General features: G+C 42.7%; 1 protein-coding gene across 3 annotated transcripts in view; it reads left to right on the top strand.

The window, feature by feature from the left end:
• Positions 1-13044, top strand: part of POU2F1 (POU class 2 homeobox 1) — a 177320-nt gene that overhangs the window by 114940 nt on the left and 49336 nt on the right. For all 3 annotated transcript variants that reach the window (XM_079107931.1, XM_079107930.1, XM_079107932.1), the window contains exon 3: positions 8460-8560. In XM_079107931.1, coding sequence (XP_078964057.1) covers positions 8460-8560 — 101 coding nt within the window. The remainder of the gene's footprint in view (positions 1-8459; positions 8561-13044) is intronic.

Below are 13044 nucleotides of genomic sequence, written 5' to 3'. Positions count from 1 at the left end.
CAGTGATGGGCAGGATTTGGTCATCTGAAGAAGCGGCAGAGCACAGATGGGGAGGGGCAGCTGTGTGCTGAGCACCTCTCATCCCTTGCGAGTGCTGCTCCTGTGCTGTGGTTTCCAGACCTCCCTCAGTCGGCTGTCTTTCGAGCCAGTTACCATTCCAGCTCCTCCGACGACAGTGCAGCTGTTGCCGCTACCTCTAGCTTACTAGTTTTGTAGTCTTACCAGTGGCTTATTAGACTTAGTTTTTATAATTAAGGAAGGTAAAAAGGACCTGTTTTTAAATATAAATTTTTATATGATTTTTTTCTGATAATATTGGTTTTAAAATAAGAAAACATTTTCTTGAAAAGCAGTGAACCTGTTAACTCACCGCTAACTTTCTAGTCAGTTAACTCTTTTTCCACCTGAATTATGATAGATACAAGACTCCTCTGTCCTGTCCTTTTTTATTTCGTCTTTTATCCAGATGTCCTCCCTCCCCCAGTCCCTAGTCTGGAGAAAATATCAAGATCTTTTGGCAAATGAAAAGGCCAAAGAAATTTATTAATGTAAACTAATGTAGATTTATGAAGTAGAATTATAAAAATACCATTCATGAGAAGTTCCTAATAATCAGTAATGTTTTTCATGTGGGATTTCCTAATACCATGATCGGTATTAGGAAGTTAAATTCATAAACAGAATTATCAGACATCATTTTCTCCAAGATGAAGAGAAAGGATCCTGAAGACCAGGGTCCCAGTAAATAAGCTTGCTGTTGTTCTTAATAATTTGATGCCTTGAACCAGCACTTTGGAAGTATTTCCAGATAAAATGCCAGCGTTTTCAGGAGAAACCTCAGAAAATCACCAGGGAACAGGCCTCAGATAAAAATCTCATCAAACCGGAGTGAAGCATGGCAGATTTCAGATTCTGAAGGACTAGCCTCTCTTTAAACTTATGTTTACTTAGAAGCCATTGCTAACATTCTTGTTTATTTTATTATCATCAAAATCTTAATGTGTATTTCATAATTCACTGTGGATTTTATTCTGCACTGGGTGGGATGACCCTGTATAAGCCTGAGAGTAGAAATTCCAATATGAATTTCTTTGGAATTCCTTCAGGGTGAGGTTTTAAATAATGGGTAATTCCATGGCTCATTAACAGTGGCTGAAGCACTTCGAGAACCTCAGGAGCACAGTGAAGGGTCTCTGCACCTGTGTGTCAGAACGTGTATCAGAAAGGTAGACTTCCTCTGCAGGCTGGGTGATGTCAGTCACAGGCTCCCAAGAAGCTCTTGCCACTGCCTGTTAAGAGCTGGGCCCTGGCCACCTGCCCACTGTTGCATGTGGTTGGTGGGTTGGTGGGTTGGTTTTTCAGACTAGAAGGAGAAGAGGGGAGCTGTAATCACTGAACCTGTAAGAATAGTAAAAAGTACCACCTGAAATAATGATCATACTTTTGTTAAATGAGAGAGCAGACAATTGATCCTATTGCCAGAGATAACCTAATAATAAGTTTTGAATTTTAAAAGTAGCATCCATTTTTATTCATTACTACTTACTCTAAATGTGGAACACTGATGAGAGGATCAGTTTCTAAAAGGCTGCTTTAGGCACAAATTATCAAAGATTGTCTATAATTTTCTCCTTTCTCCCTTAGAGGGCAGCTGACTTTTGTGTCATGTCACTCTTTTCATAATTTTTTCCAACAGGAATAGAGGAAATTTTTATATAAAAGGATTTTCCAGCCTGTTACACTTTACATCTTGCTTGAAGCAAAAAAATGATACTCCTTTACTTGTTCAGTTGGATCCACTCCATAGCATCCTGGCCCAGAGCAGCAGCAGTGGAAGTTGAGGGTCAAATTTAATGAGCCATTGGGGGAGGAGGAGACCGAGGGTGGGTAAGAAAAGGAAGAGGGAACAGGCATAATCCAAAATGAATGCCTGTGCTTGGTGTGGGATGAGCTGGATGTGGTGTGCTTCTCTGGGTCGAGACTGTCCAGGAGGAGCCGACATGGCAGGGAGGCGGCACCCTTCAGTTCTAAAGGCAGGCTGCTCCTGTGGAGCCTTGTGGCTTTGCAGGTGATGGTGTGGGGAGGCAGGGATGTGTTCCTGAGAAGAGAGAGCTAGGTTCCCGGGAGGCCTGGGGAAGAGCTCCTGCATCACTGCCAGGACTAGCAGACCAGAGGGAGCCGCCCACTGCCACTGGGCAGACCACCGACTGCAGTTGGCAATTTAGGCTTTAATTACATGGAATTAAATTAGCTCCTTAATCACACTGGCTAAGTTGTGTTCAGTCCCGGTGGCCTTGTGTGGCTAGTGGCTGCCATGTTGGATACTAGGTACGTCGAACATTTCCATCATCACAGAAAGTTGTTTTGAGCAGTGCTTAGTAGAGTTGAGAAAGAACGACCAGAGATAAGAAGCAAATCAGACAGCGAGTTCATGAAGTCAGTATTCTGTGTGACCAAGAAGTCAGGACATAGAGGGCTAAAAGTGAGACTCCTGGATTTGACAATGAGTCGTTACTGGGGCCCTTTTAAGTGGTTAGGACAGAAATAGTGGTGGGTAGGGAAGCAAGCAAGAGTTGAAGAGGGATCTGTAAAGTAGGTACCTCCTGGCAAAAGCTTGGAGGGACTTGGCACTTGCGGCTGGTGAAGAGCCCACACCCTGGAACCAGAGACTGCCTGTGCTCACTCCCCAGCTGCTTTACCCACTCGTCCTGTGACCGCGGCAGTTTCTCTCTGTGCCGGTTTTCCTGCTATAAGATGGAGATAAATGATGATTACCTCTCTTGTAGTATTGCTGGGAGGTGGAAACCAGAAGCCTGGAATCCATGTCTCCTCTTCCACTGTCTCCTGTGAGCCCGATGTTAGCTCTGCCTAGAGGTCAAGCGCGTACTTGGCGGTCCTGTGAGCAAGGTCAAGCGTGTACTTGGCGTTCCTGTGAGCAAGCATTGATTTGGACTTCTTGGTCGCAGGGTGAAACAGTGGAAGGACCCTTTGGGGGAGTGAGAGCAGGTGTGGATGGGACCTCTGGCTTCAATCTCTGCCCAGTTACTTCAGTAGGAGTATTTCTGTGATTTTTGCTTTTATTATTTGTCAAGTAGGGAGTAGGCTAGTTCTTTTTGATAGTCCCTTCCACTTTCACCTCTTCCAAAATGTCCTATTACATCATCCAGTTTAGCCTGTCTTGTTTCAAGTGCAGCTGTTTATGGACTCTGCTCTGGCTGATTTGTTTATCTCTGCACTAATGTCACACCACCCTATTACTGTCCTTAGTAAGTCTTGATCACATGATCATGGAGGTCCCTCCAGGTCTTGAAGAATGTCTTGGTCTTTTGCCCTTCTGTTTAAATCTTAAAGTCAGACATCCCACTGTTCCAGAAAAGAAGAAGATGACTTGTCAAAATCTTGATATTAAGTTGCTGTGAATCCCTAGTGTCAGTTTGGGGAGAAGTGACATATTTACAAGGTTGAGACTTCCAGTACTGAGCATTTCGTTTCTCTTCTTTATCATGTCTAGGTAAAGTTTTATAATGTTTTGCTTATAGAACTTGCTGTACTTTAATATATTTATTCCCAGGACTCCATAAGTATTATACATAGAATCTCGAAGTTTTTTCATTTGGCCTATGCAAAGGCAGTTTTGCATTGGACTTCTGTGCTGCAGCCTTGTAAGACTTGGGCTCTAGTGACGGTGTTAGGGCTCTAGTGACAGTGTTATTGTCCTTGGGATGCTCCACATGGAATCAGACCACCTAAGAGGAGTGGCTTTTCTTTTCTAGCCCAGGTGTTTCCTACCCTGCTGCTTGTGCTGGCAAGGCCCACCATGCTGTGGCTGTGAAGGTGGCCGGCACCCTTAGCTCACTGACCTTAGAGACTCAGTTTTGGCCATCACCTCTGAAGCATTTGTTTAATGCATACTCTTCAGTATAAAGTTGAGAAAGTCTGTATTCCCATGCCTAGAGTTTTTAGTGTGTATTAAATTCTATCTGAGCATCTTTTGTGTCCTTTGAGATGACAGTATAATCCTACTCCTTTCTCTCCTTCTGCCACTTCTCACTCTCCCTCCCCCATTAGTGAACTTGGTGAATCCTATTCATTGTTTTTTTTGTTTGTTTTTTTAAATCACAAGTCAACCTTGTATTCCTGGAATAAATCCACTTTAGACTTATTATCTTTCTAGATCAGGTTTGCTATTGCTGTTAAAGATTTTTCCATATGTGTTTATTAATTGAACTGGTTTGTATTATTTTTTCTTTTTTATACTTTTTTCTGGTTATGAAAATAACAAAGTTAGGCCAACCTCATTAAATGAGTTAGGAAGTGTTTCTTGTTTTGTTTTGTTCTCTAGAGAACTTTGTGAAACACTGGAATTATTAGTTCCTTAAATTTTTGGAAGCCCACTTAGTCAAATTGTGTAATCTTTGTATTTTTGAGATTTTTACCTATTGATTCAGTTTCTATAAATGCTGTGGGACTCTGGATTTTCTATTTCTTCTTGAGTCAGTCTTGTTATGTTTTTCAGAGAGTTGTCCATTTCTGAGTCTTTTAGATTTTTTTTTTGTCTTGTCTGTTTTTGAGACAGGGTCTCACTGAATTGCTTCGGGCCTCAGCCTCCTGAGTTGCTGGAACCACAGGTGTGTTCCAGCACTTCTGGTTTCCACTGCGAAGCTCTGATTTTATTAGCATGAAGTGGTTATGTACTCCTTATCTTTTTATTATTTGTAGCATTTATTGACCTTGTTTTAACCTCTAAATTGTTTACTTGCTTTTTCTCATTTTCTTGTTTTATCTAAGCAGAAATTTGTGAGTTATATGATTCTTTTGAAAGAACCAAGTTGGTGTTTTCCTGTCGTGTTTCCCCCTATTTCATTAATCATTTGTCGTACCTGCATCATTGCCTCTCCTCTCTTTCCTTCAGACTGATCTCTCTCACAGGGCTCCGCACCCCCTGACAGTGATGGAACCATGCCATCCTTGTAGCTCCCGTCCTGCTCCTGAGACTCGAGTCTTCAGAGTTCTTTCTCTACTCTTCTAACTGGTCCTTCTCTGGCGCTTTGTCCTTTCGACTACTAATATAGGTACCCTCATCTTCAGCCTACCTTTCTTTGTGCCCGTTCTTTATTGACAGACTTTTTTGTTCTACTTATCTATTTATGTGTGGGTGAGCGCAGCACTGGGGATTGAACCCACGGCCTCCCATGCCCGGTGAGCACCTGCTAGTAGCACCTCCATCCTTGCGTTCTTGATTTAACTATCACTTTGATGTGAGTGACTAGACAGAATCCAAGGACCTGGTCACTGTAACTTAGCCTTTCCACTAACTAGCCATGACTCTTGAGCAGTTCACTCAAGCCTCCTTGAGCTCTGAACATAAGCTCTCTGAGATTTGGCTCAGTAGTATTGTTCTAGTGACGACCTTACAGAATTTTCACCTCTGACCTGTCATTTTTCAATGCATTCTGGGCCATTTTTCTTAGGTGCTGATCAAACTTCTCAGCCTCCACATGTCTTATATTAATCATATTACCTGATTCATCTTTTCCCCCAACAACTCAACTTCCTGGTTCCTTTCCCCAGGGTCCCTGCCCTCCCAAGCAGGCTACCCATGTGTGACTTGACTTCTACGCTTGTACTGTCTCCTCCCGCCCCTCACACTCAAGTCCATCTGGGGCAGGGTTGGGGGCACATCTGTTCTCCTCTCCTTTGCTTTCAGTCCAGTTTTACAAGAATGATTTCTACGCAATCTCTGTTTTCTTCGCCCTTACCTTACAATGAAGCCTTAGCACTTTAGTAATAAAGAAATTGTCTGCCAGGCCCAGTGACACGTCTGTAATCTCAGCTGCCCAGGAGGCTGAAGCAGGAAGCTTGCGAGTCCCAGGCCAGCCTCAGCAACTTAAGCAACTTTGTGAGAACCTGTCTCAAAATATTTAAAATATTTAAAAAGGGCTAGGACTAGGGATCTGGCTTAGTGGTTAAGTACCCCTAGGTTCAAATCCTGGTACAAAAAAAAAGGAAAGAAATTATCTGCCTTTGCACCTGAGTCTCTATATTTGTCTCAGATATTGCCTTAGTGTCCTTTTTTTTTTGCAGTGCTGGGGATTTGAACCTTGCGAGACAAGCACTCTACCAACTGAGCTATATCCTCAACCCCCCTTAGTGTCCTTTTTTACCTTTGTACTTTGGAATACCGTCTTATATTCCTTAGGAGATGATCAGTTAGTTACAGACACAGAAGGGACACAGGAAAGGCTCAGGAAGACACAGTTCATTACACTCACAGGTCCCAGAGACAAGAGGCCCAGCACTCTATTCAAGCTCATGAGAGAAAACATCAAGATAGCCCAGAGCCAGAAAACAGGGGGCAGGGAAGTTAGGGCCACTGTCTTTATTGGGTTTCCCAGGGAGCAGGAAAGGCAGGGTGGGATGAATAATTGGGATCAGCTAGTTTGATGCAGCCTTTTGGTTTGGAGGGCTTCGAACTTAGGATTGTTCTCTGGTGACCTGGTACCTGGTCTAGGGTGACTGAGACAGAGAAATATTGCCTCCAGAGTTGGAGGGGCAGACATGACTCAGGACTAGTCAGGTTGGGCCCTTCACTCTCTCTCAGAATTGACTAAACGTAGGAGGACAGACTCTTCCTAGCTGAAAGGTTTTTGCAAGATGTTAGAACTTCCTAATGTGTAAAAAAAAATGTTAGTTTACAGTACAGAGACCATACCTTCAGCCCATCTTCCCAGGGGGGCAGAGCACAGCACTTCAGTGCTACCACTGTGATTAGCAGCAGCCCACTGAGACCCTTGGCCAGGGACACCAGCAACCAGTCTTTTGTTGTGTGGTGCTTTGTGACTTATGAGGAGCTTGTCATGGTTTTTATGGGAACTGGAAGGTGGACTCAGTGTATAGATAGAATTTTGATGGATTCTGTAATAGGGAAACAGTTGGTTCTGGAAGACTTCTCATTGATGTTACTCTCTCCAAGTGCTAGTGTGGTTTTCCTAATCTCATCTTTTAGCCATGTTGGCTAATTTAGTATATATTTGAGCATATTTCTCCAAAGGTACAGCCTTTTTCCCCAGTTTTGCTGAGTTATGATTGACTAATAATCTAATGGCGTACAATCTTAAAATCTTCTCATAGGTGATGATTTCCTGCATAGAGAGAAAAGCAGCAATTAATGACAAAACACACAACTTTAAAATAGTAAAACTTCTGGATTTGCCTTGCAGAAGTACCTCTGATCACTTTAAATTTTATTTCATGCTAGATTCTGATTCCTTGACATAATTATATACTCTTAAGTTCTTTAACTGTTTGTGTCTAGGTAGTCCTAAAGTTTCCTGTTTGTGGGAGACTTTAGGAAAAAAAAGCATAAGAAATGATCTCTGGGTTTTTAAGGAAGTGAAATATATATACATTCCTTTTGTGATTATCTCAAGGAGAGCTCAAGTAGCTCTTCAGGGTCATGCAGTGTACCTAAGAAATTAGGATGTGCAGTGGCAAAAACGAGCACTCTCACAGTGATGCATCAGGTTCTGGCTGTCTGTTTTGCTGTCTGCCCGGGGTGGGGGACTCCCTGTGTGGGGGTGGGGAGGTGAGGCGTTAGAGTGGTGGGAATGTCCTTGTACAGAAGACTTCGGAGCTCCTGGGGTCAGTCATGCCGTATTCAATACAAAGTAGTCTGGCTTTTTTTGAATAATAACTGGATATAGTAATCTCAAAACAATGTATTATATTCCTGAGAAACTATTTCTGGGTGTTAGGGTGCAATGTCTTTCCATAAATCAGTCCCGTTCCAACATCACATCATAGCATTAACATAACATTTTGAAAAATATAATAAGAGCAGAGCCCTTGCTAATAGATGTGTATAGTTGGGCCCTGGACACAAGTTGGTGATTGGAGCATTTGCCTGGCATGCAGGAGGCCCTGGGTTGGATCCCCAGCCCCGCCCCCAGTGGGGCTGTGTGGAGCAATCTGTACTTTGGGACTGGAGAAACCACTACAACTATTTTGTTTTCATTATGCTTACCAGATAAAGAATTGCACTTGCCATCAGATGGTCATTCTTTAAAATGTTTAAATCAATAGTAAATCCTTGCTCTTACAGTCACAGTGATTTTCTTCTGTCCAAGCCCAAATATCAAGGTATGATGAGAATAGGAGAGAGGCTTGGTGCCTCTTTTGGAACTCTGTCTCTATCATTCTTTACAACAGTAGAATGATCTAGTGCTACATTATGGCTGTAATTCATTATTTACATTACATAGTTGTCTTGCAGTCCTATCTTTTGAAGAGAAATCATTTCATTGTATTTTCTTTCCTTTTTTTATTACTCCCTTCTCCTTGGAGGTATTTCAAAAGTGCTTATACAAAACCAGTTCCTCATTAACATTGGTAACTGAAGTCTGATGCTCCATTTGAATTTATTTCTTGGAGTAATTCTAATCATTTTGCTTGCTTTCCAGGCACACAAACCAATGGTCTGGACTTCCAGAAGCAGCCTGTGCCTGTCGGAGGAGCCATCTCAACAGCCCAGGCCCAGGCTTTCCTTGGACATCTCCATCAGGTAAAACGTTCTGCTCAACCATAAGTGAGAGTAAAAAATGAAGACTTGCAGTGCTAGGGCCTGGGGAGGTTATTTCAGAATGTAAGACTTTTAAAATTATGTAAACCCTAGTGCTAATCACATCTAATTATGGTTCCAGATGGTTAGCATGGAATCTTACACCTTAGTTGACTACATAGCCATTGACCCCACAGCTGTTGGGGGGAAAAATTTACTGTTGAATGGAATGTCTGTAACAACCAGGTACTGTACTTTCTGAGTGCCCTGTGAGTTTGTGATGGCTCACTGCCGCCTGTGGTTAGGGCTCTGGGCACGGTGCTCCTGTCCCTTCTTTGAAACAGCTGCAGACATTCTGATTAAGGCAACTACTCAGAGCCTTTTGCTTGACTGTAACCCCCAGCTTGAGGTTCAGAAAGACCTGCCTCAGCTTTAGTACCGACACCATAGGAATTTTTTTTTTTTTTTTTTCAAGAGTCTAAAGCAGACCCTGGGTTCTCTTCATCTGTGTTTTAGCTATAACTGAAGGGGAAGAGAACACAAAACAAATATTGGTCAGCTAAGAGTTTTGGGGTATGGGAGCCGATTGAAAGTGGAAAGCCAGCAGGGAAGACAGTCGGGAGGTGTGTCATCAGAGCATCCCACCTCTTGATCTCTGTGCACAGTTGTCTATTAGAGCTACACTGTGCACACTTTAGTGGTCTCTCCCTCAAAATCTGGGATTAATTATTGCTCACAGTGTGTTTGCTAGTGGTGATGCCAGTGAGTGTGTGCTGCATGGGGCGGCAGATCAGCGACAAGGTGTGAATGTGAGCCTGCCAGGTCGTGTGTTCCCAGTTGAACCACGTTGTGGGTGTGTTCGTGCCGCTCTGCTCTTCTCCTCACAGCACGCTGTAGGACTTTCTAGAATGCAAAGAAGCCTCTCTACTCAAAAACAGGTAGGATTCTGGAAAGGTACTCCAGAGCTTGTTATTTTTCCACAGATCCAGAGGAGTTGTAGGCAGCAGGCAGCTGCTTCTCTGGGGCCAAGACTTATCCACACTGTGCTCAGCCACATGGCTTTCTTTGCCCTGTGCCCCCTCCCCACAGCCTCCGATATCCATGACAGAAATTATAAAAGCAGTTCACAAGCTTCGAATGATAATCTGTTGTAGTATGTTATTTTAATCGCTCTATTTTTTTACTAGTTTTCATTGCTAACTTCTTCCTGGCCTAATCTGTAAATTAAGCTTTATCGTAGCCATCTTTGTGTAGAAAAATCCCAGTATTCACAGGTCTAGTATTATCTGCAGTTTCAGACATCAGTGGGGGCAGTCTTGGAATGCATTACCTGTGGATAAGGAGGGACAACTGTATCTGATCAAATAGAGAAACTTTAAAAATATGAAACAGAGACTTCCATAGACAACTTCTATAAAAATATTAACATGAATTAATATTTTAAATGAATTTAAGCATTTTTAAATATAATCTAAAAAAATATTGTTGTTTATTTTCTTCTAAGAACATATTTAAACCTCCAACAAGTTCTCTGACTTATTAGAGGGAGTCACATTTTTTATGAGTATAGTCAGTAATGTGGTACATAGAAAGCATCTTTTATTGGCTTCAATATATGTCAGTCTGTATTAGCTTTCTGTACTGTGACAAAACTGAGAAAAATCAACTAATGAAGGAAAGATTTATTTTAGCTCATAATTTCACAAATTTGGTCCATGATTGCTTGGCCCCTTTGCTTTGGGCCTGTCATGCAGCAGAGCATCATGGCAGGAAGTGTGTGGTGGAGCAAAGCCACTCACCTCGTGGTGACCAAGATGCAAAAAAGGAAGAGAAAGGAAGGAGCGGAGGTCCCCGTGTCCCCTTCAAGGGCATGCCCTCAGTGACCTCACTTCTTTCATTAGGTCCCACCACCTCCCAATAGTGCCATCAGCTGGGGACCAAGCCTTTCAGCACATGATCCTTTGGGGGTACATGTAGCATCCAAGCCATGACATGGTCCAGATGTACGTATTTTACAGTCACTGAAGGTACATAGATGGCATGAAGTCTTTTCCCCTGGGGTCCAAATTCCAAGATGATTGTAAACTTTGAACCAGCTCTGGGACCTCCAAGGTCCCAGACCCTCCAATACCCCAAAGCAAAAGGATGGAAGCCAAAAAATGTCATTTGAAATGATAAACTTTTAAGCTCCCCATCAAGACAGAGGCCCCTATGAGACGGTTCCCATCCCACCAGACTCGTGCTGTGTGGTGTTCCCGTCCATTTTTAGCCTACCCCCTCTCTATTCCCAGCCTTGTGTGGATTTAAATGTGCATGTGTTCATACAAAGCAGGTTGTTTTAGGTCTGTCACCCCATGAAGAGGGCCACCTTTTCCTTGTTTACCTGAATCCCCAGCATTTAACAAAGTCCCCAAAATACAGAATAGGTGTTAAGTAGTATTTATTGAATACATGAATAGAGGAATGAATGAAAATACAGAGGAAGAAATGATGAGCTCAGACTGTATGATCTAACGGGTTCATGGTGTAGGGAGTGATTTTTTTAGCTGAATCTGGAAAAATATGAGAAACTAGCAAAATGGAGTGTTAAAGGGAAGCTCTTTTTTTTTTTTTTTTGTTAATCTTTCTATTTTGAAAACTTTCAGGTCTACACAACTACAGTAGAACAGTATTTGAAGTCCCCAGTGGTTGCTGCTTTACCATATTTACTTTATTGCTCTTTGCATATGTGTGGGTATGTGTATGCACACTCAAAATGTGAATTTTTTTCTCTATCATTTGAAAGTAAATTGCAGACATTATGACCATTTTCTTATAAACACTTAAGCATGCTTTTCCTACAAAAAACATTCTCTTAAAAACTACAATTCAAATTTCAGACATTCAGCATTGATATGAGACTGTTTTCTAATATATGATTGCTTTTTAAATGTTTTCTGTCCACGATCCAGTTCATACTTTGTGTTTAGTCTTATTGTCTGTTCAGAACAATTCCTCAGGGTCTTTGTCTTTCATGATACTGACAATTTTGAAGAGTAGAGACAGACAAACTATTTTATGGAACACTCCTCCATTTGGGTTTGTTTGATGTTCCCTCATGACTGGAATCAAGCTGAGTGTTTTTGAAAGAAACACTCATAAACATTGTATCCAAAGGCATGTGATAATGCCTCTTCCCACTTTTGTAATGCTAACTTTGATCATTTGACTAAGGTAGTGTTTGTCAGATTTATCCACTGCAAAAGTAGCTCTTTATTCCTTGTAATTAATAATCCATGAAGAGGTTCTGCAAGACTGCATAAATACCCTGTTTCTCAACAAGTGTTAACCCAGGAACATCACATCATGGTTTAAATAAAATCACATAAAACTTGATCTTCTTTGCTAGGTGCACACACCTGTAATCCCAGCAGCTCAGGAGGCTGAGGCAGGAGAATCAAGAGTCGAAAGCCAGCCTCAGCAACAGCAAGGTGCTAGGCAACTCAGTGAGAGCCTGTCTCTAAATAAAATACAAAAAAATAGGGCTGGCCATGTGACTCAGTGGTTGAGTGCCTGAGTTCAATCCCCAGTACCCGACCCCCCCCCCCCAAGACCCCCCCCCCCAAAAAAAAAAAAAACCAAACTTGATCTCCTTTGAATCTCTGTATCTGAAACTTCTCCCTCTGTCCGGTGGGCTGTCTTCTTGGCTACATGTCATGAACATTCTCTTTCCAGACTGGCCTCTTCTGAAATGTATTCTCCATACATCTCAGCAGGGGGAGTTGTTTTTGCTTCCCCTGCAGGAGTATTTCCTATACTAACAGCACTGTTCATGTCAAATAAAGGACTCAGCGGTCAGTGAGTTTTAGTTCTTCACTCCATGAGCTCCATACCCAGGCTTAGATTTAAATTCAACTCCAGGACATCTTTTTTATCCATTTATTTTTTATTTATTTGTATGTGGTGCTGAGGATGGAACCCAGTGCCTCACACCGGGAGGCAGGCGCTCCACCGCTGAGCCACAGCTCAGCCTGTAACCCCAGGACATCTTACTGCTCTGTGGTCTATCCAGTGTGGAATTCGTGTCTTCCCTGTTGGTGATACTGCCCTTCCCAGTCTCTCAAGTTTGAGCCTGAATGATTCATGATGCTCTCTTCCCTTCCTGTGTACGGTCCCTTGCCAGAAGTCTTGTGTAGTGGGAGCACCTTTCTCATGCGCCCCTTCCTCTCCCTGCCAAGCAGCTTTGAGTGCCGTGCACTCCCTGCTCCTCACAGTGCATCCTAGCGGGAGGCACGAGTCCTCACTGGCGACTCTGCTTGCTTGGTCACTGTCGGCCAGACCCCCCTGTGGAGGTAGGAGTCTGCCCTTGTCATTAGCACTTGTGGAGAAATAGTTGAGACCTTGTCCATTTCCTGTTACTCCTCAAGTCTTGCCCTTAGCTGATCATCCACTGATGACTCCTGCCTGAATCAGTTTTACAGTTGCCAAACAATGGTTGTCTAATTTGC

Source organism: Sciurus vulgaris (assembly GCF_902686455.1).
Source record: "Sciurus vulgaris genome assembly, chromosome: 12".
NCBI classification, from domain to species: domain Eukaryota; kingdom Metazoa; phylum Chordata; class Mammalia; order Rodentia; family Sciuridae; genus Sciurus; species Sciurus vulgaris.
This window is presented reverse-complemented; position numbering and strand designations above follow the sequence as displayed.